At 33.7% G+C, this 20,146-nt stretch overlaps 1 protein-coding gene and 1 non-coding gene across 4 annotated transcripts in view; one reads left to right on the top strand and one right to left on the bottom strand.

Moving 5' to 3' along the window:
* Positions 1–20,146, bottom strand: part of VPS13C (vacuolar protein sorting 13 homolog C) — a 211,164-nt gene that overhangs the window by 120,222 nt on the left and 70,796 nt on the right. For all 3 annotated transcript variants that reach the window (XR_007453840.1, XM_049613728.1, XM_049613729.1), the window contains exons 21-31: positions 19,691–19,814; positions 17,686–17,803; positions 13,776–13,905; positions 12,684–12,762; positions 11,868–12,007; positions 8,230–8,383; positions 6,301–6,380; positions 4,809–4,868; positions 2,299–2,458; positions 1,440–1,556; positions 226–329 (exon numbers count right to left, since the gene is read on the bottom strand). Coding sequence is in view for 2 of the 3 variants with exons in the window: in XM_049613728.1 (XP_049469685.1) it covers positions 226–329; positions 1,440–1,556; positions 2,299–2,458; positions 4,809–4,868; positions 6,301–6,380; positions 8,230–8,383; positions 11,868–12,007; positions 12,684–12,762; positions 13,776–13,905; positions 17,686–17,803; positions 19,691–19,814 (1,266 nt within the window). In the remaining variant the exon portion in view is untranslated. The remainder of the gene's footprint in view (positions 1–225; positions 330–1,439; positions 1,557–2,298; positions 2,459–4,808; positions 4,869–6,300; positions 6,381–8,229; positions 8,384–11,867; positions 12,008–12,683; positions 12,763–13,775; positions 13,906–17,685; positions 17,804–19,690; positions 19,815–20,146) is intronic.
* LOC125910665 (U4 spliceosomal RNA) lies at positions 11,006–11,152 on the top strand. Its single transcript, XR_007454144.1, has one exon. It is a non-coding gene; the product is annotated as a U4 spliceosomal RNA (small nuclear RNA).

Here is a 20,146-nt window from a genome sequence, read left to right on the forward strand (position 1 = left end):
CTACTCCTAAACCCAAGACTACACTGTATGTTAACTCGGTTGAGACTAAAAATAAACAAACAAACAAACAAGCAAACAAACAAAAGGGCTTATATTTATAATCATTAGAGAAACAAACATTTGTGTATCAAAATATATTTCATTAATATTTCTTAAAATATATTTAAAAATAAAATCTCATACTCAATTATCAAAACATATTAGCTATCTATTTACTACACCTACTTTTTTATGAACTGTCTTAGGATCAACATCTGTGACAATAATATTTTCCAGTCTGGCAAACAGTGACTGTTTTCTTGACTGAAGACAAAGAGAAGAATCAAGGCCTGGAAAAAAAAATTATATTATTATAATTTCTAAAGACCTACCATAAGAAGACCTCAAGATGTTTCTTTTTATTGCATAATTTCATTTTGGGGTGATTTTTAAAAACTTAACATTTATTTATTATTGAGAGACAGAGAGAGACAGAGCATAAGCATGCTAGGGGCAGAGAGGTGGGGGAGACACAGAATCTGAAGCAGGCTCCAGGCTCTGAGCTGTCAGCACAGAGCCTGACGCAGGGCTCAAACTCACGAACTGTGAGATCATGACCTGAGCCGAAGTCGGTCGCTTAACCGACTGAGACACCCAGGTGCCCCTGGGGTGATTTTTTTTTTTAACTAACTATGCTTGAACTCCCAAGTGATAAATTAGTTAGTTGCAATGTTATATATTTTCAGTGTTATAAACAATGAAACCAATACATTCATTATAAATCAATTATCTGAATTTTCAACCTTCTGAAAAAAACTATACCTAGAGCAAACAGATTATCTTGGGATTTTAGGAAATCTTTTATATCTTATATCCAGTCATTCATATGGAAGCTATAAGTTTCATGAATCAAATGTAGACTAAAGGTAATTGTCAGCTTGGAAAGGCCAAAGAAAAAAACTAATTTTTTTCATTTTTAAGTTATTCAAGAATTTCATTAAACATTCTTTACTGTTATCAGATCATAGTGAGCTGGTAAAAACAGAGTCTTATCAGTTTCAGCAGCTTTTGCCTAAAAGAACATAATGGACTCATAGATAGGCTTTCTCTTCATCATAAGGTTCTTTTGCATTTGTACCAAGATAAAGCATATTCATAGACCTTGACCTGAAAATCAGACCCACATCCCAGCCCATTGATAGCATCTCTACATGGACATTAGGATCCCTTTTCACCTCTGAGACAACTCCGAGAGATTCAAAACACCAGTATTGTCATTCAATTTGATGGTCAGATTCTAACCAAGATCTACATCCCAAAGAGCTAAGAAAATATAGAATTCAATTATGTCATAAAAAAATTATCCAGTTTTCACAGCTCAGAGCCCTCCATTTGTATACTCTTCACCATTAAAAAAAGCTTCTCTTTAAAAAAATTCTTAATAGTATGTGAACTTTTACCTTGAATCTTGATTTCAGCAATATTGTTCTTCTCATCACAAACAATGACACAGAAAGCATTCAACTTGGCAAATAGTCTGAAGTCAATAATGTCCCTGTCTTTAGAGGATACAATCACTAAAAATAAAACAAAGCATTCTATCACATGGGATTCGAGTAATTCAAACTCTATTAAGGTTTCTTGCTTGTATTAAGTGAACCATATTTCTGTTTTAAAAAATTATAAAATTCTCAAGCTCTTAAAGATTTCAAATACTCTTTTTGCTTTACATCTTCTGTACAGTTTGTATTTCTCATACTGAGATGTTACTTTCATAATGTACAAGTAAAAAAAAAACATAAAATAAATAAGGACACTGAAACTGAGAGAAATTAAATAATGTGCCTATAGTCATATAATTTAAGTAGCAGAGGCAGGATTTTGAACTGAGTTGTTTCTGATTTAAAATCTGGGCTCTTAACCAACTACATGCTATCCCTGTACTGTTATCCCCAAGTCTCTGGGTCTTACTACCTTATTTGTAAAATGGGAAGGGAAGACTAACCCTTTGTGAAGCTCATTCAGGAGCCACTGAGAAAGGAGGAAAAGTTCAGTGTAAATACAGGTCTTCTTCCCTATTATCTACCTACAGCATTCACCACTACCACCAAAATAAGAAGAAAAACAGGTATTTTTTTAAAGCATCAGTATTAGTTACATTTGCCTTACACAGCAGTTACTCACATATGATTTTGTTTGAAGAAAAGCACAGAAGTGGGGAAAATGGCATGCAAATGACCGAACTTGATGATCTCTACGATTCCCATTTACCTCTAGAATTCTAATATGCTTGTTAACAACAATAAGTGTTTTTCATACCTTTCTGCACACCTGAATTTTTTTGTTGCTTTTCAGCTGAAATTTGTACTTCTTTGGTATCACTTCTTTGGTCATCTGATGGGATAATGGTTGTCAGGTAATTAATAGAAGACAGAAGAGCTTGTGTTTGCAGCAACAGATTTAAAGATGAAAAAGCCACCTAGAAATTTTTTAAAAAGAAAGTTAGTTTTCCAGGCCAATTATAACCTTAATTTCCATGATGGAACTGAAAGGCTTCTAGCTAGATTTACATCACTGCTTCCATAGCTTAGAAGGAACAGAGAGGAGATAAAGATTCACGACTCAGACTCCTTAAAGAGGAAATATATGGACAGTAAATTATACTCACACACATTGTGAGTTCCCATGAGTAACGTAATTATTCTGTTTCCCAAATATAATTAACAAGAAACCTATAATCTGCTTGTCATGGCCATCTTGATACTCATCACGTATAGGACTTTTGGATCTTCAATGGACTTTTTATTTTGATTACATAAAACTTTAAAGTTAGATCATGAAACTCCAAAATCACCATGTGTTAATACTATGTCGAGAAATGATTTCAAATGTGAAATTCAGAGATTTAAAAGTACAATTATTAAGTAAGTTCTCAGTTACTAAATTATCTTCCAAAACCACAATAATGCTCCTATCATTTAAATATATATATATATATATATATATATGAATGTGTATAAATGTCTATGTGTATATGTGTATGTGTATAAATGTGTATGTGTGTGTATATATGAATGTACATAAAACTTTTGGGAAAAAAAGGGTTACATTTTTTAAAACAATGAATCCAGAAAGCTAAGATACCAACAAAAATTGCTTCAGTAATAATGTGGTTTTCTAACAGCAAATTAAAATTCTTTAAAAATCTTTGCTTATATAAAAGAATTTCCTTTTATTGCCTCAAAGCACTAAGTGGATATAAAAATTATAAAAAGGAAGGCTCAAGAGGGTACAAAAATGCTGATTCGAAGGGGCACATGCACTCCAATGTTTACAGCAGCACTATCAACAATTGTCAAATTATGGAAAGAACCCAATGTCCATCAACTGATGAATGGATAAAGAAGATGTGGTATACATACACAATGGAATACTACTCAGTGATGAAAAAAGAATGAAATCTTGCCATGTGCAACAACATGGATATAAACAGAGGGTATTATACTAAGCAAAATAAGTCAGAGAAAGATATATGATTTTACTCATGTGGAATTTGATAAAGACAACAGATGAACATAGGGGAAGGGTAGGAAAAGTAAGATAAAAACACAGAGGGAGGTAAACCATAGAGACTCTTAAATACAGAGAATTAACTGAGGATTGTTGAGGGGAAGCAGGTAGGGGATAGGTTAAATGGGTGATGGGCATCAAGAAGGGCACTTGTTGGGATGAGGACTGGGTGTCATATGCAAGAGATGAATTACTAGGGTTCTAGTCCTAAAGCCATGACAACACTGTACGTTAACTTGAATTTAAATTAAAAGTAAATAAATAAATAATTTTTAAAAAGGAAGGTTCACAATATTCCACAAATTCTCCCATCTCTCAAAAGTGTAACTTCAAATTCCTATCTCTGATTTTCTTTTTAAAATAATCCACAATTGGGGTGCCTGGGTGGCTCAGTCGGTTGAGCGTCCAACTTGGGCTCAGGTCATGATCTCACAGTTCGTGAGTTTGAGCCCCGCGTCGGGCTCTGTGCTGACAGCTCAGAGCCTGGAGCCTGCTTCACATTCTGTGTCTCCCTCTCTCTCTGCCCCTTCCCTGCTCATGCTGTGTCTCTATCTCAAAAATAAATAAACATTAAAAAAAATTTTTTTTTAAATAATCCACAACTACATCGTCTCCTCTTCCTCCATGTGACTACCTTAGTATGGCTTCAGATGTACTCAACACCTTCTTGTATTTCCCATACTTTCTCAGGTTTGCATTAAACAACAGTAACTAGTTTAATTTGTTGAAAACCTTGTTGGTTCTTTATAAATCAAAGTTCCACTGTCTATCGCATTCCCTGTTTTTAGAAATAATTAGGATGTGCTACAGGAAGTCAAAACACCAGCTCTATTATAATTAATGACAAACACAGAACATGGTAGGTATCTAGGAGACTTATTTTATTTTTTTATTTTTTAAATTTTTTTTTCAACGTTTTTTATTTATTTTTGGGACAGAGAGAGACAGAGCATGAACGGGGGAGGGGCAGAGAGAGAGGGAGACACAGAATCGGAAACAGGCTCCAGGCTCCGAGCCATCAGCCCAGAGCCTGACGCGGGGCTCGAACTCACGGACCGCGAGATTGTGACCTGGCTGAAGTCGGACGCTTACCGACTGCGCCATCCAGGCGCCCCGGTATCTAGGAGATTTATAACTTTTACTGACTCTTGATTATTTCATCAAATTACCGACCCAGTCATTATTCCTCAAAGGATACTGAAGACTTCCACAATAAGTTGTTTTCAAATAAGATATACCCTTTTAATAAAATTTCTTACCTTAAGTGTTTGCTCAGTTTTTTCAAACGTAGTTTGAAAACTAGGTCCATTCTTATCAGCCTAAAAAAAAAGAATAGAAGTTCTGAAAAAAGATTTAAGACCAAAGTAAATAACTTATTTATGATCTCTAGTTTATTTTTTACATTTATTCAGAACTATAATTTTGTATATATTTAATTTTACTGTCATTGTTTTAAAGTGACATCCAAGTTATTTATTATAATCATGCAATTTTGTTCTCCTCTTCAAATATGAAAAACATGGCAACATGTACTTCTAGGAAACTACAACTAGAGACCAGAATTATAAACTCTGAAAGCTGTAAGGTTTAAAGGTCATCTAGTCCATCCATCACTTAATCTATCCCTTTATATCTTTGGAAGACTATTTTAGGTTATCTCCACTGAAAGAAACCTCATTTTCTTAGAAATTTAATCTTCAGAGAACTTGTGATTTAATTAGGCCTTGGTACTGAGTCAAAATTCTACCTCCCAACACAATTATCTATTGGTTCAAGTTCTGTCTCTTGGGCACATCCATAGGAAATTCAGTTTTTCATCTTGTGAGAAGACTTCTGCCTAGACTAGCTTCTCTGCCTCCCTGATGCCACAGAGTCTTATGTTCTTTATGAGAGAATCAATCACATTATATTTTAATTGTTATCTAACTTGTCTGTCTGCCTACTAGTCCATAAGTTCCTTGAAAACAGGGCATGTTTTTCATCTCTGTATCCCAAGTGCCTAACAGAACCTGACAAAGGCATTCAATAAATGCTTGTTAAATGATTAAACAAATCAACTAATCTTGAATAAAGCTAAATACTCTTTACTTCCTTCAGCATTTCTCATACGATATCTTTTTGAATCCCTTCCTAATCCTGGTAGTTTTCTTCTGAACCCAATCAAATTTGACTCTATCCCTTGTGATATAGGATACTCAGCCAAATGTCACCTACATTTACAATGAACTTAGGTAGGTAAATATGTCCCAAGAGGTACAAGTTTATGCTACTTCATCCCAAGCTTCCATCTTTGGGGATAGGGAGTTTGGTGTCTTTTTCTTTTTTAAAAAAAATTTTTTTTAAGTTTATTAATTTTTGCAGAGAGAGAGAGAGAGACAGAGCATGGGCAGGGGAAGGGGCAGAGAGAGAGGGAGACACAGAATCAGAAGCAGGCTCCAGGCTCTGAGCTGTCAGCACAGAGCCCAAGGCAGGGCTCAAACCCACAAACTGTGAGATCATGACCTGAGCTGAAGTTGGATGCTTAACTGACTAAGCCACCCAGGCACCCCGAGTTGGGTGTCTTTTTACTGGTCCTATTCTTCTACTTAAGTAAAAGAGAAAGTGTATAAATGAAAAGAGGAAAAATGGATATTCTTATGATTAAAATCTATGACACACATCTAGAGAATTTAGTAATCTGCTGTCATCTTTTTCCTTCCAGAGGACAATTTAGAGTATACAATAAATATGTAAACATTCTATGGCCCTTACCTTAATATATTCTACTTTTAAGAGATCTAATCCAGGTTTATCAGAAGAGCTAATCAAGTGAAGGGGCTTCTTTTTGGATCCTAGATTAAAGAAAAAGAAGAAAAGTGTTTCAAATAAATTGTTCTTTTTAAGACTGGAATTTTATTTATTTATTTACTTACTTATTTATTCATTTATTCATTTATTTAGTGCACTCCCCCACATGAGCGCAAGTGGGGGAGGCACAGAAAGAGGGAGAGAGAGAATCCCTAATAGGTACCGTGCTGTCAGCACAGAGCCCAACTTGGAGCTCAATCTCACAAACCGTTAAATCATGACCTAAGCCCAAATCAAAAGTCAGACACTTAACCAAGTGAGCCAGCCAGGCACCCCTAAGCTTGGAATTTTCTAGATCATTTTCTTAAAAAAAATATATTACTTAAGCTTTAAAAGCCTACCTGCACATATTTTTATGATTATTTAATATTAATATCACTGGTGTATAAATAGACCAATCCAAATACTTATCTTACCTTTAGCATCCAACCTACTTAAAAACATGCATATTTATTTTTATTTGATTTTACATCTATATTCAAAAATAATAAATATTTCTCTAGATATTTTTAAGGACATATGTGCATTTGTATGGCAGTAGAATGCTTACAAATTAAGAAATGAATTCTAGTTCATCTCAACTCTTACCAAAAGCTATTTAACTTCAGCTTTCTCAACTATATTGTAAGAATGAACTATAAAAATATGTAATATCCTATTGAGCTATAAAATTCAAAGAGCAAATATTTCATTCATATTAAAGAAACAAGTAATTTTTCTCTGTTTATGGTAGGAGAGAAGGCTTATTTTACATAGAAAATTAAAGTACGTTGTAAGGGAGGGGAATTGCCAAATTTCTTTTAATTAAAAAACTACAGATATACTACCAGATGTCCTTTATATCCTGAGGTAGATATACCAAGGAAGTGTGTCAAAAAGCTGTGGAAGGAGAAGTGACTTATGCACCATTTTATCCATCTTTTATTATTTTCAGTTCTATAAGTCCTGCTCCTTCTAAATAATCTTAGAAATTTCCCTTCACCTTAAAGGTCATAACCTTCCCTAAAGGAAAAAAATAGCCTAGCAAATTTTTTACATTCTCCCCCTCAAGAAAGTAAATTCCATCTTAACACCATGTTTACAGAACATTACTAACATATAAAACATTTTTCCTCTAAACCGAGGTGTGTTTTAATTTCATCTATTAAAAAATAACAAAAATAGGACTTTATATTTGGCTAAAATACTAGTCAAATATAAAATGTAGATTCACCCAATCATTCCTCAAATATTACTGAGCACATAAACTGTACACTGAAGTAAACAAACGATAAGAGCTTCTAAAAGAATGAATTTTATGCCCCATTCTAATTTTTATAACCTACTGAGCTTCTGATATGTAAACACTATTCAATACAAAGAACAAGAACTTAAAGTTATAAGATCAGAGATAAATTCTAGGTTTTGCCATTCATAAGATGCATGGTCTTGAATAAGCCACTTAATCCCTTTATTTAAACTTTCTTTGTAAAATGGGAAGAATATTCCTTATACAATGGAGATTTATATGGACTCTCTGAGGCAGTAGTAGATCACAGAAGTTAAGAATACAGACCCTAGGGCCAGACTTCCAGGGTTTAAACATGGTTCAGCGACTAACCAGCAGTGTGATCTTGGTTAAATTATATAACCGATTTACAGCTTAGTTTCCTTTTATGTAAATTGGAGATAACATTGCTATGAGAATTAAATGAGTTATTATTTGTAAAATCCTTAGAACAGTGCTAGCTATTATTTATTTAAAAATACTGTTATATACACAAAAGTGTCTCAAATACTCAAAGTGAGACTATATTTACTATTAACCATTATTTCTATTTGTGTGGCTGTTACCTTGAATTTCATGGTAATCCAAGCTGATTTTCTTTAAATAAGATACCACAGTTAAATCAAAAGTTCTCAATGTAGCCTCTGTTCCCAAATGAGTAACATTAAATACTAGAATTGTATCTTCTTCTTTCTGTTGTTTAGTAAATTCCAAAACAACCTAAAAGAATCAAGACACCCATTAAAAGCATGATAAATATTCTGAATCATGTTTAAAAAACAAAATTTTTCTTCATACATTTTATCATGAGAACAATAGCTCATACTTCTCTAATACCATAAAATTGTTTACTTTGATTGGAAATTATACCTTAAATTCTATTATTCAGAATAAAACTACATCTATATAAAAATCATGATAAAATTTTACATCAATTATTGATTTACTTTTTAAATTTCCTTTTTTTAAACAGGAATATATGCATTCTTACTTAATATGATTTTCTTAAACCTCTATCTCAAAACAAAAATCATGTTTGTTGATTTAAAAAAAAAAAGGCATTTCCATTAAAGTAAAAAGTAGGACAGTCTAGCTATTTACTACTACAGTACTGTTTAAATTTATTCTGGATATAACAGCCAGTATATTTAGCCAATCAAAATCAAAACACATATGTGACAATTTTTAAAACATAACAGTACTTTGGTACTCCATCAAGAGATGGAGAGCTTTGTCCACTATCTTTGCATTTCAATCAACAGACTACAGAAGCCACACTTTAATGACTGCCAATGATTAAAAAAAAAAAAAAAAAGCCCATAAATGTTTCACCTGGGAATGCACACTGAGGGGAAGCTAATTGGCATGTAAAAAGTTCAACTACCCTGAAACTGCCATGCTCAGGAGGCTATGAGTTGGTATTTCAGTCAACAGTCCCACCTGAGCTCCCAGCCACCAGCCAGTGGCAAGAGCCAGCCTCATGAGTGAGGCACTTCTGAGACCCTCTGAGACTTCAGGTCACTGTAGCTCCAAAAAATATGACTGCACCACATGAAAAACTATACACAAAAATTACCAATCTGGGTCCTTCCACAATTCCTAACCCATAATACTCTGAGCAAAATTAAACAGTTGTTTTGAACTACTATGTTTTAGGATACCCTGTTAGGCAGCAATAATAACAGAACAACATAAATGATGAATAAAAGCAAAAATTAATATTATTGGCAGTGGTATCATTACACATTTAAGAAAAAACAGGGGTGTCAACTAAAGAGTAGAAACAATAAGAGACTATAGTACGATACTCAGTGCAGAGTTGTTACACAAAAGTAAATTTCAAATAAATAAATGATTTAAATGAAAGCAATAAAAACATAAAATAATATATTAAATTGTGGGTAAATATTTTTGTTAATAGAATTTTCTAAACATACGCAAATACTAAGATATAAAGAAAAAATTTAATATATTTCAGTACAGCAACATTTAAAACTTCAGAATGACAAAAATATCAACTTGAGAAAAATATTTCTAACAGCATTATTTTTTCTTAGATGATGCTGATTGTTGATAATTTCAGTTCATTCATTCAATATTCAACAAAATACTTATTGCGCATCATCTACCATGTATGAGGCCGTCCCAGCAACTAGGGACATCGAACTGACCAGAACACACAAGGTTCTTGTCCCGATGGACAAGAGGAAGAGTGGGGAAAAGTCAGGGCTGCTATCTCGTAGTGGGTGATCAGACCTTCCCAATAAGATAGCACTTGAGCAAATATCTAATGGAAATAAAGAATCAAGTCATATAGAAAAACAGTGTTCCAGGCAGAAAGAAACCCCAGCAAGCACAAAGAATGTGCTCTGGTATACATAAGGAAGAACAAAAGCCAAGTGTAAGTTCCATAAGGCAAGAACTTTGCGTTCGCTGCTGTAACTGCAGTATGTTAAACAATGCACTTCATGATGGCACTTGATGAATATTTATTGAAGGGATGAATGAAATATGGCTGGAGCAGAGTAAGCAAGGCAGAAGAGAACTGAAAATGAATCTAAAGTCACATGGGGTGACCTATATGCTATATAGCAAGGTGTTGTAGGCCATGGGAATGACTTAGCCCTTTAATCAATAGAGAAGCCAGGGGACAGTTGTGAGCAAAGACATGACATCATCTTTCACTTTTTTTAATGTTTACTTATTTTTGAGAAAGAGAGAATGAGCAGGGGAGGGGCAGAGAGAGAGGGAGACAGAGCCCCAAGGCAGGCTCAAACCCATGAGTCGTGAGCCAAAGTTGGTTGCTTAACTGACTGAGCCACCCAGGCATCCCTGATCTTTCACTTTAAAAAGATCACTCTGGAGGCACTCTGGGTGGCTCAGTGAGTTGAGCTTCTGACTCTTGATTTCAGCTAAGGTCATGATCTCAGGGACATGGAAACAAGCTCCGCATCTGGCTCCGCACTTGGAGACTGCTTGAGATTCTCTCTCTCTCTCGCTCTCTCGCTCTCTCACTCTCTCTCCTTCTGCCCCTCTTCCCTGCCTGCACTCTCTCTCTAAAATAAAAATAAATAAAAATTAAAAAATAAAAGGATCACTCTGGTTATCGTGTGGAGAACAGAGTACCTTACAGAAGCAGAGAAAGAATTATGAGGCTACTGCACTAGTCCAGGGAATATGGTGACTTGAACAGTGCAGTAGCAATAGAAGAGAAGACCAATCATTTGAATGTATTCTCAAGTTAGAGTCAAGGGATTTTTGGTATTTTAGATGGGTATATGAAAAAAAGGGAGCAAAGAAGGCTAAAGATAAATGACATATATTTCTTTTAAACAAATACCAAGCTTTGCGCAGTGGCAGTATCGTAGCCAATGAGGTTTATCCGAGGCGCGATTATTGCTAATTGAAAACTTTAACAAATACCAGTAATACTTAGAGGGATTTATATACACAATTAAAATCTGGTATTTCTGACTTTATATTTTAGGACATCACCTCACATTGGGATAAAAAGCAGTCAATAAGAAACATCTTTTTATACCTCTGTGTTTTATTATTAAAGAAATGCATATTTACTATTAAGTATATTTAGAATATAGGGAAAAGCAAACAGGCAAAAATAAGAAATTATAATTCCTCCACACAGAGATGAACACGATCAAGTATGATCAAAGAAAAAAATTACGTGTATGTACAATTTCTAAATAGAATCATAATGTCCTCAGTATTTTAATCTATTTTTGTTCCAAAATAATGATATTTTGTGAACATCTTTCCATGTCAATGTTTTATTACATGACTTTTAATGGCTGTAAAGACATGCTAAAAATCTAGGTTGTTTACACTTTTTCAAATTATAAACATCACAATGAGCAATATTATTTAGCTTAAAAGTAAAAAAAATTAATGTAAACATGTCATAGAAATTTTCTATGGAAAAGAAAATCCCACTTAGGAATCTTTGAGCTTTTCCAGAAGAGATTAAATATGGTATAGATCATTCTTATATCACTATTTACAAAATAACATTTCATTTTCCTGGAACCATGCATGTGCGTGTGTGTGTCTGTGTGTGTGTGTTGGGAAGGAGGGAAGACAGAGTACCAAAATTTTAATATATTTTATGTTCAGATCTAGCATGAAATACTTTAAGGATAGTGATAATAGCAATATATTTATTAATGGATGAAAAAAATATACATACCTCTTTAATTTCAAACTTCAGTAAAAGATTAATGAGTTCCTCATTTGGGGCTTCTGCAGCTTTTTTTAGTTCTGAACCTCTCAAACTTTTACCAGTCTGTGTCTCTCCATCTTCAGCATCAAAATATTCATCATCAGACTCTAAAGAAGACATTCATTTGACTTGAGAGAATGTCCACAGAAAACTGCATAAAACACTCAAACTTAAATCTCTCAAAGGTAAAACTCATTTATGAGATATAATCTTCATATTCAGAATCAGAATATATGTCCAATCTTATAAGTCCCACAAAGTGACTCAACCTGATATATGATAATCATACATAAAGACCAAACCACCCTACTATGTTTTTCTTCAAAAGCTCTGTTTTTCACTTTAGTTCACTCATTCAATATTCAATAAATAATTACTGGGCATCACCCATCATATATCAGTCTGTATCAGCCACCAAGGGCACCAAGGTAAAGAGGGCAGACATGATCCTTGTCCTCATGACGCTTATACTCTACTTCAAAATTAAACAAGATCAGTTAGGCTAGAGCTAGGAAAAAAGATCAGGTAGAAATTGGGGCCAAAAAAAAAAAAATCTTATATAGAATCTTAAGCACTGTCTATCACAAAAATCCTATCATTCAAATGAAGAAACTTGGGCTTAAAAAAAGGTGACTCAAAATGACACTGTTGGTTAGTAGCACAGCCAGAACTAAAACCAGTGAATTGTTGTAACACTTTCTAAATTCCTTTGTTTTCTGAAAATTTTATCTCTATATACAAATGTATAGGTTTGGTTTAATAAAAAACATTTAGTTTCCTTACCTGATTCTACTCCATCCAGCAACAGTGAAGTACTAAGTAGGTCTTTTGTCCTATCTGAAATAACAGGAATTGAGGATACCTGTCAAATACAAAACATTTTTTTAATTTTTTTTCAATATTTGTTTATTTTTGAGAGAGAGAGAGCAAGCACAAGCAGGGGAGGGGCAGACAGAGAGGGGGAGAGAGAAACTGAAGCGGGCTCTGCGCTGACAGCAGTGAGTCCAACGTGGGGCTCAAACTCAACAGTGAGATTATGACCTGAGCCAAAGTCAGATGCTTAATTGACTAAGTCACCCAGGTACCCCAAAAAAGTTTAACATACTGATTTAACAGGATCAAATGTACATAAATGAGAAAAATACTGAAAAATTATAGAGCAGAGAGAGAGAGATGGAAAGACACATACACACATAAGACACAAATCTTCCAACAAAGCACATTATGCAATCAACTAGCTAGTGTTTACTAATTATTAAGACTACCACCTGTATTTACAAGGGCAGACTATTTACTACTCTAGTAGATAAGTCTATCATAGTGTGTCATTTATTTGCTATGACAATATTAACGGTTCATCTGTATTACAGATTCCTAGAGAATGATAACAACATTAGTTGGCTAAAATTTCATTTCAAAGTGGAAATCTAACATATATTTTATGTTGTAAATGTCAATTCCAAATAAAGTTATCTAGAATTTTTAAGTTTAATGGGTAATAAAATTATGTACAAATTCTATTTTGCAACATTTTAAAGAAGATTTATTTATCTATCTATCGATTTATTTATTTATTTTTGAGAGAGCGTGTGTGAGCAGGGGAGGGACACAGAAAGACAATCTTAAGTAGGCTCCATGCCCAGCACAGACTTTTTATCACCACTCTAAACTGCAGTGAAAATAGGCTTCAACTTTTATCTATTCAATGCCATATGCACTCTTGAACAGAATCGACAACATTAAACTTTAGGAGTGTATCAAATAAATGAAACCGGTCCTAAAAAATATTCAAAAACAAATTAGCACAGAGAAAGATGGAAAAACTCACCATATACACAAATGTAAAGATTCACCATTTTTATTATATCCAGTTACCTGTCTCTCTGGAGACTGTTCAGAGGATTTCTGTGGCAAGGGTATACTGTCAATCAAACACAGTACATCTTTCATCTTCTGGTCAGAAATTCTCACATGCATCAAAGGAAGTCCCCCAGATACTTTCAATCTAAAAATACAATTCAACTGTAAGGTTTTAAGGTCCAGCTTCTTTCTATTATGGAGTGGAGAATGGATTGGAGAAGAGACTACACTGTGGAGTCAAAATGACTTTGCACATGTTTTAATCTAATCAATGCCTCATTTAGTCAACACTGTCAGAGAATGAGAAATTCTGTATAAACCAGGTTTTCAGATAATTTCAATATATCCGTCTTAAGCAGCCAAACATTTTCACGGTAACTAATTTTTATGAACATATTTTCAAACACAATTATGTAATTTTTAAAACCACTATACATACTCTACTTCCTGGCATCAAAGATTTTGCATTACATAAATCTAAGAGTATCTACTCCATCACTCCCTATTGCCCTGCCTTGCTTTACTTCCTTTTCTAGTACTTGTCAGCCCTGACATATCATATATATACTTGCTTATTTTATGTCTGATTAAAATAAAAGCACCCTGAGGACATCTGTTTTACTCACTGGTGAATCACTGCTGTGCTTTCATTAGTTGCCTACTTTTCGGCACCTGCTTCTACACTGCTTCCTTACTCAGCATAAAGGCCTAGGTTTATTTGTCTAATAGCTTTGTGGCAGCTGTTTGCTGCTCAGGAAGTTCTTTTTGGTTACTGTTTATCTTTGACTTGCTAACTAAGCTGTGAACAGCTCAAGTGGACAGATGCCTAACCACTATATGAAGAATGATTTTCTATATAATGCACAAGCCACTAATGTTCAAAAGAAGCCAGTTGGCTGTTGCTATCTCAAAATGCTGAACTTTCTGCAAAAGTACTCTGTAAGCTGAAAGCATCATAAATATGTAAGATGCTTCTTTATCATCTGTGAAACAGTACATAAAACTAAAAGTATCTCAAATAGAGGGACTGGACTACCTTCTCACCTAGAATAACTACAAAGTTAGACAAAGTAAATGAAGCAATGGTTTAAAAGGCACTGGAAATCAGTCAACAAAAGAAAGATGAAAGATGAAAAACAAATGAGGGAAGACCTAGGAATACTCCAGCTTAGTCACTTAAGAGTTTCAAAATGTGAAGGGTCCAGTAAAAGTGTTTCAAGAGAAATTTGTAACATTAAATGCCTATATTAGAAAAGAAGAAAGGTTTTAAATCAATGTTTTCCATTTCCACCTTAAAGAATAAGAGAAGTAGGAGCACTTGGGTGGCTCAGTTGGTTAAGCATTGACTTCAGCTCAGGTTATGATCTCGCGGTTCATGAATTTGAGTCCCACATCGGGCTCTGCGCTGACAGCTCAAAGGCTGGAACCTGCTTCAGATTCTGTCTCCCTCTCTCTCTGCCCCTCCCCTGCTCACACGCTGCGTCTCCCTCTCTCAAAAATAAATAAACATTAAAAAAAAAAAAAAAAGAATGAGGAAAGTAAAGTAAATGAAACCCAAAGGAAGCAGAAGGGGAAAAAAGCAATAATAAACACAAGAATGGAAATCAGTGGGAAAAAACAAACAAAAACAAAAACCAGAAGGACAATAGAGAAAATAATCGATGCCAAAAGCTGATTCTTTCAGATGGTCAACAAAACTTATAAACTAATCAGGAAAAAAGAGAAAAGGTACAAACCACTAACACCAGGAGGGAGAGAGATAGCATCACTACAAATTCTACATGTATTAAAAAGGCAACACAAAAATATTATGAACAATCCTGTGACAATACACTCAAAAACTAAGATGGACAAATTCCTTCCCTGAAAGACAAACTACCCAAGATCACTCCATCTATGAGATAAACTGAATTTGTAGTCAAAAACCCTCACCCCCATAAGAAAACGCAGGCCCAGATAGCTTCACTAGTGAATTCTACGAAACAAAGAAGAAATAATTCTATGCAACTTCCTCCAACAAACTCACTTCATAAGGCCAACAATACCCTGATACTTTGATTCCAAAATAATAAAAGCACAACCATCCCTCATAAATAGAGATGTATAACTTCATAACAAAATTTTAGCAAAACACATCCAACAGTATTTTAAAAGAATAATGTATCACTACCAAATGAGGTTTATCTAGTAACGCATGGTTGGTTTAACTTCCACCTGATAAAAAGTATCAACGAACTAATGATACACACAACATGAACGAATCTCAAATTAATTATGCTGAATGAAACCAGCCACACACAAAAAAACTGAAACTGTATGACTGTATTTGTAGAAAATTCCAGAAAATTCTAACAAATCTATAGTGTTAGAAAGAAAATCAATGTTATCTGAGGATTGAAGGGAGAGGAGTTAGCAGGTAAGGATGGGAGGGAGGTAAAACAGCTGACCCTTGAACAACTTGCGTTTGAACTCTGTGGTCCACTTATACGCAGATTTTTTTTCAAAATTACAGTATATTACCGTAACTGTATTTTCTCTCCCTTATGATTTTCTTCATAACATTTTCTTTTCTCCAGCTTACTTTTTGGTAAAAACAGAGTACAGTATATAATACATATGCAAAATATGTGTTAATCAACTGTTCATATTATTGGTAAGGCTTCTGGCTAAAGGGAGGCTTTTAGTAGTTAAATTTAGCAGGAGTCAAAAGTTATACATAGATTTTCAAATGAGGGAGGGTAGGGTTGGGGTGGGGGCTGGTGCCCCTAACGCTCACATTGTTTAAAGGTCAAGAGTATAAAAGTATACAAGGACTCTGGAAGATGATGAATGTGTTCATTATCTTGACGTGATGATGGTTTCATAGATATATCTATATCTGTATATCTGTATATCTATATGTCAAATTGTATACTTTAAATAGATGTAGCTTATTGAACACCAATAATATTTCCATAAGGCTGTTTTTAAGAAGGCAGCATAAATATTTCATAATTATCTACTTAAATTCAAAATTCAGTTTCTACTTTCACTCCCTTGAATTATTCTCATGATTTTACATGGTTTCATAATCATTAAGAGCCTCTAATTTTTTCTTCTACTTTCAAGTTTTTATTTAAATTCCATTAGTTAACATACAGTGTAGTATTAGTTTCAGGAATAGAATTTAGTGATTTATCACTTACATACAACACCCAGTGTTCACCACAACAAGTGCCCTATATAATACCCATCACCAATGTAACCCATATTCCTGCCCATCTCCCTTCTGGCATCTCTCAGTTTGTTCTCTTTAGTTAAGAATCAGTTTTCTAGTTTGCCTATCTCTATGTTTTTCTGTTTTGTTTCTTAAATTCCACATCTGAATGAAATCATACGGTATTTGTCTTTCTCTGACTGACTTATACTCTGCTCCATCCACATCGCTAATTTTTGAAAACTTTATATTACTGATATTAAACCATGGGTTTGATCCACTCAACAACAGATAACCAACTTTTACACAATGTGAAGGTCCAAACACTTCTAAAATAAGAGAGGTGATATATAATTCAAACAAATATATATATTTTTAATATTTATTTTTGAGAGAGACAGAGACAGACCGTGAGTGGGAAAGGGGCAGAGAGAGAGCAAGACACAGAATCCAAAGCAGGCTCCAGGGTCCGATCTGTCAGCATAGAGCCCGAATCAGGGTTCAAACCCATGAACCATGAGATAATGACCTGAGTCAAAGTCAGCCACTTAACCAACTGAGCCACCCAGGCACCCCATATAAATATTTTCTTAAAAGCATGTTTGTGCTATATGATAATCTTTTTTTCTGTCCCCCAGAAATCTAGTTTTGCTTTCCTGAAATCCAGTAACTGATACAGATATATTTCACCTTGTTAACTTTATAATATAAAGGAAACTCATACATTACCTGGCCATTCTAACGTCTTTTTCTACCATTGCCTTGGCCAACTCAACATGAATATCCATGGGTTGTAATATATGCATAGTTGATGGATGCTGAAATCGACACTTTTTCCAGTTTTCCTCTTTAAAAATTTTTTTAAATTAAACAACTGTTAATCAGATATTCTGTAGAAAATTACTCTAACTTATTAGAAAAGTTAGCAAACATATTCAACAAATACCAATTTTTACTTCTTTCAGCATACAAGTTATGTAACCTATATGTTTAAAGTAAGATTGACAGCTAATAATGTGACCACTTAATTTAAAATGTTTTGTAGTTAGAAGTAACACTTCATAATAAATGGGCATCTGTATTCACTTAAATTACTAAATAATTCTCAGTGAATTACTACTGCTGTATGAATGCTAAAATAATTTGCTATAATAAATGATTATACAATTAATATTAAATAAAATAATTAAAATTCACCCATTCTCTAAAAGTGAGGGTTATTAATGACATGCTATTTCAGGATTTGTTCTTTCATTTGCCTACTCTAACTAACATCATTTGATATCCTTTACCCTCATCCTAGGTCTGTCATTTCTAGGCTATCAATCTGGCTTATCTGTTTAAAGGCTATAAAGGAACTCACAAATACTGATGAAGTACAGTCTACTGTGGGGAATAAAAACATAAAGGAAAAAATCAGTGGGAAAGAAACAGTTTTATATATAAATATGTTTATGAGCATTAGTGCATATGTGATGGGGGAACAGAGCAATCAAATGGCTGACAATTGATTAAAATAAGTAATGATACAAAAACAAAAAATAAAGATGGAAAGAAGTCAAAGACTGTGATATAAAAATAATTGTAAATATTTATTTGGAAAATGTTTATAAAACGTCTTGCATTTTAAAGCCAATAGGGAAAAAAGCTAGGAATTTTTTGCCTTGATTCCAGAATTAGTGATCAAGGTAGGTGGTTGCAGTGAAAAAGGGAAAAAAATAGAAAATAACACAGGGAAAAAAGTTTTCTGGAATTCCTTAGAGAAATTACACTAGTTTAGCACATAATTCTGAAACAAAAATGAGTTTTATCAAGCAAGATTTTCTGATAAAAAAAGTATAACTTTTCACCAAATAAAAGGTCCCAAAGACAGAATTTCCAATTATCTTAACTAAATGTATTTTATCACTTATAACTCAATTATTATTAAGTACACACAAAAGAAAAGGCCGTTTTAATGATCTCTGTAAAAGTACTTCCCCTCAAGGAATTAATAGGCTCATAATACATAAAAACTAAGTGCATTTATGTTTTAATAAATCTCTCCATTCCTACTAGAGTATACACTCTGCACACAGAGATTATGTTCTTTCTTCCAATGACCTACCACAAAGTGATACATTCAAGGATATTTAGCAATTATTTACTGCTTCAAGAAACTAAAGAAGTATGGAGAACCAGCTATCTTTACCTAAGCAGTAGAAAACACCACAGCTTTTGGTGTTTGTAATTAATTACCTTTAGGGTTTTAAAACTATATCCGTACTTGTCAGTAGCCACAAAAGTATAAGATGTGATACTACTAAAATAAAGACTAGGCTAATAGAGTTAAAATATTTTAAAATAAAGCACCAAAGGAATACAACATTGAGACATCCCAAAAGCACGAAGACAGAAAAACATAAGCCAATGGCAACTTTTATGCTCGTGTTCTGGGTAGTTTCAGCGCCAAATCACAAAAAAAAAAAAAAAAAAAAAAAAAAAAAAGGCAATGACTGGACTTAGATCCAAATGGTGCTAAGTACCTGAAAATGAATAGGCAAAAGTTTATCTCTATTTATATCTGTGGCAATGATTTGTACTGATGGGCTCCTACTTAGTTTTCTTAAGTGACCAAGAAGATATGTGTTAAAAATATTGTCAGTGTTGATATACATGCACACATAGACATATATTTACCTAAGCTACTCAACATAATTTTAAGATCCTTCCTAAAAATTGAGCAATAGCTTACCTGCTTTTGCAAAGAGTAACTGCACACTTTTTATTTCAACATCAAATTTGTCATATGCTTTATCCATTATTTCTTCCAGAGATGAATTACTAGTCTTCTGCAAACCTTGATCTTTACTGTTAAGCTAAAAGGGACAAAAAAACCCTCAATTTTCTTAACAGAAAAGTATATACATACTTTTGTTGTGTCTTCTTAAAACATAACTAAAATGAAAATAGTGTCTTTAAAGAATTCACATTTTGCTTAATTTTCTGACAATTATTTGCAAATATTTTATTAGGAATATAGTACTTCAGTATACAGCTTTAATATGTTTAGATAATAGGTGGTCAGCATATTTGCATTTATTAGAAGGTCAGTTACACAGTTGTGTACCTCAAATAACCTGTCTGGACATTCAACTCTTCCTGGCTCTCAGCAGTTACTGCCTCTTACAGCTCAGTACCCCTACTACCT

This window comes from Panthera uncia (assembly GCF_023721935.1).
Source record: "Panthera uncia isolate 11264 chromosome B3 unlocalized genomic scaffold, Puncia_PCG_1.0 HiC_scaffold_1, whole genome shotgun sequence".
In the NCBI taxonomy this organism is placed as follows: Eukaryota; Metazoa; Chordata; class Mammalia; order Carnivora; family Felidae; genus Panthera; species Panthera uncia.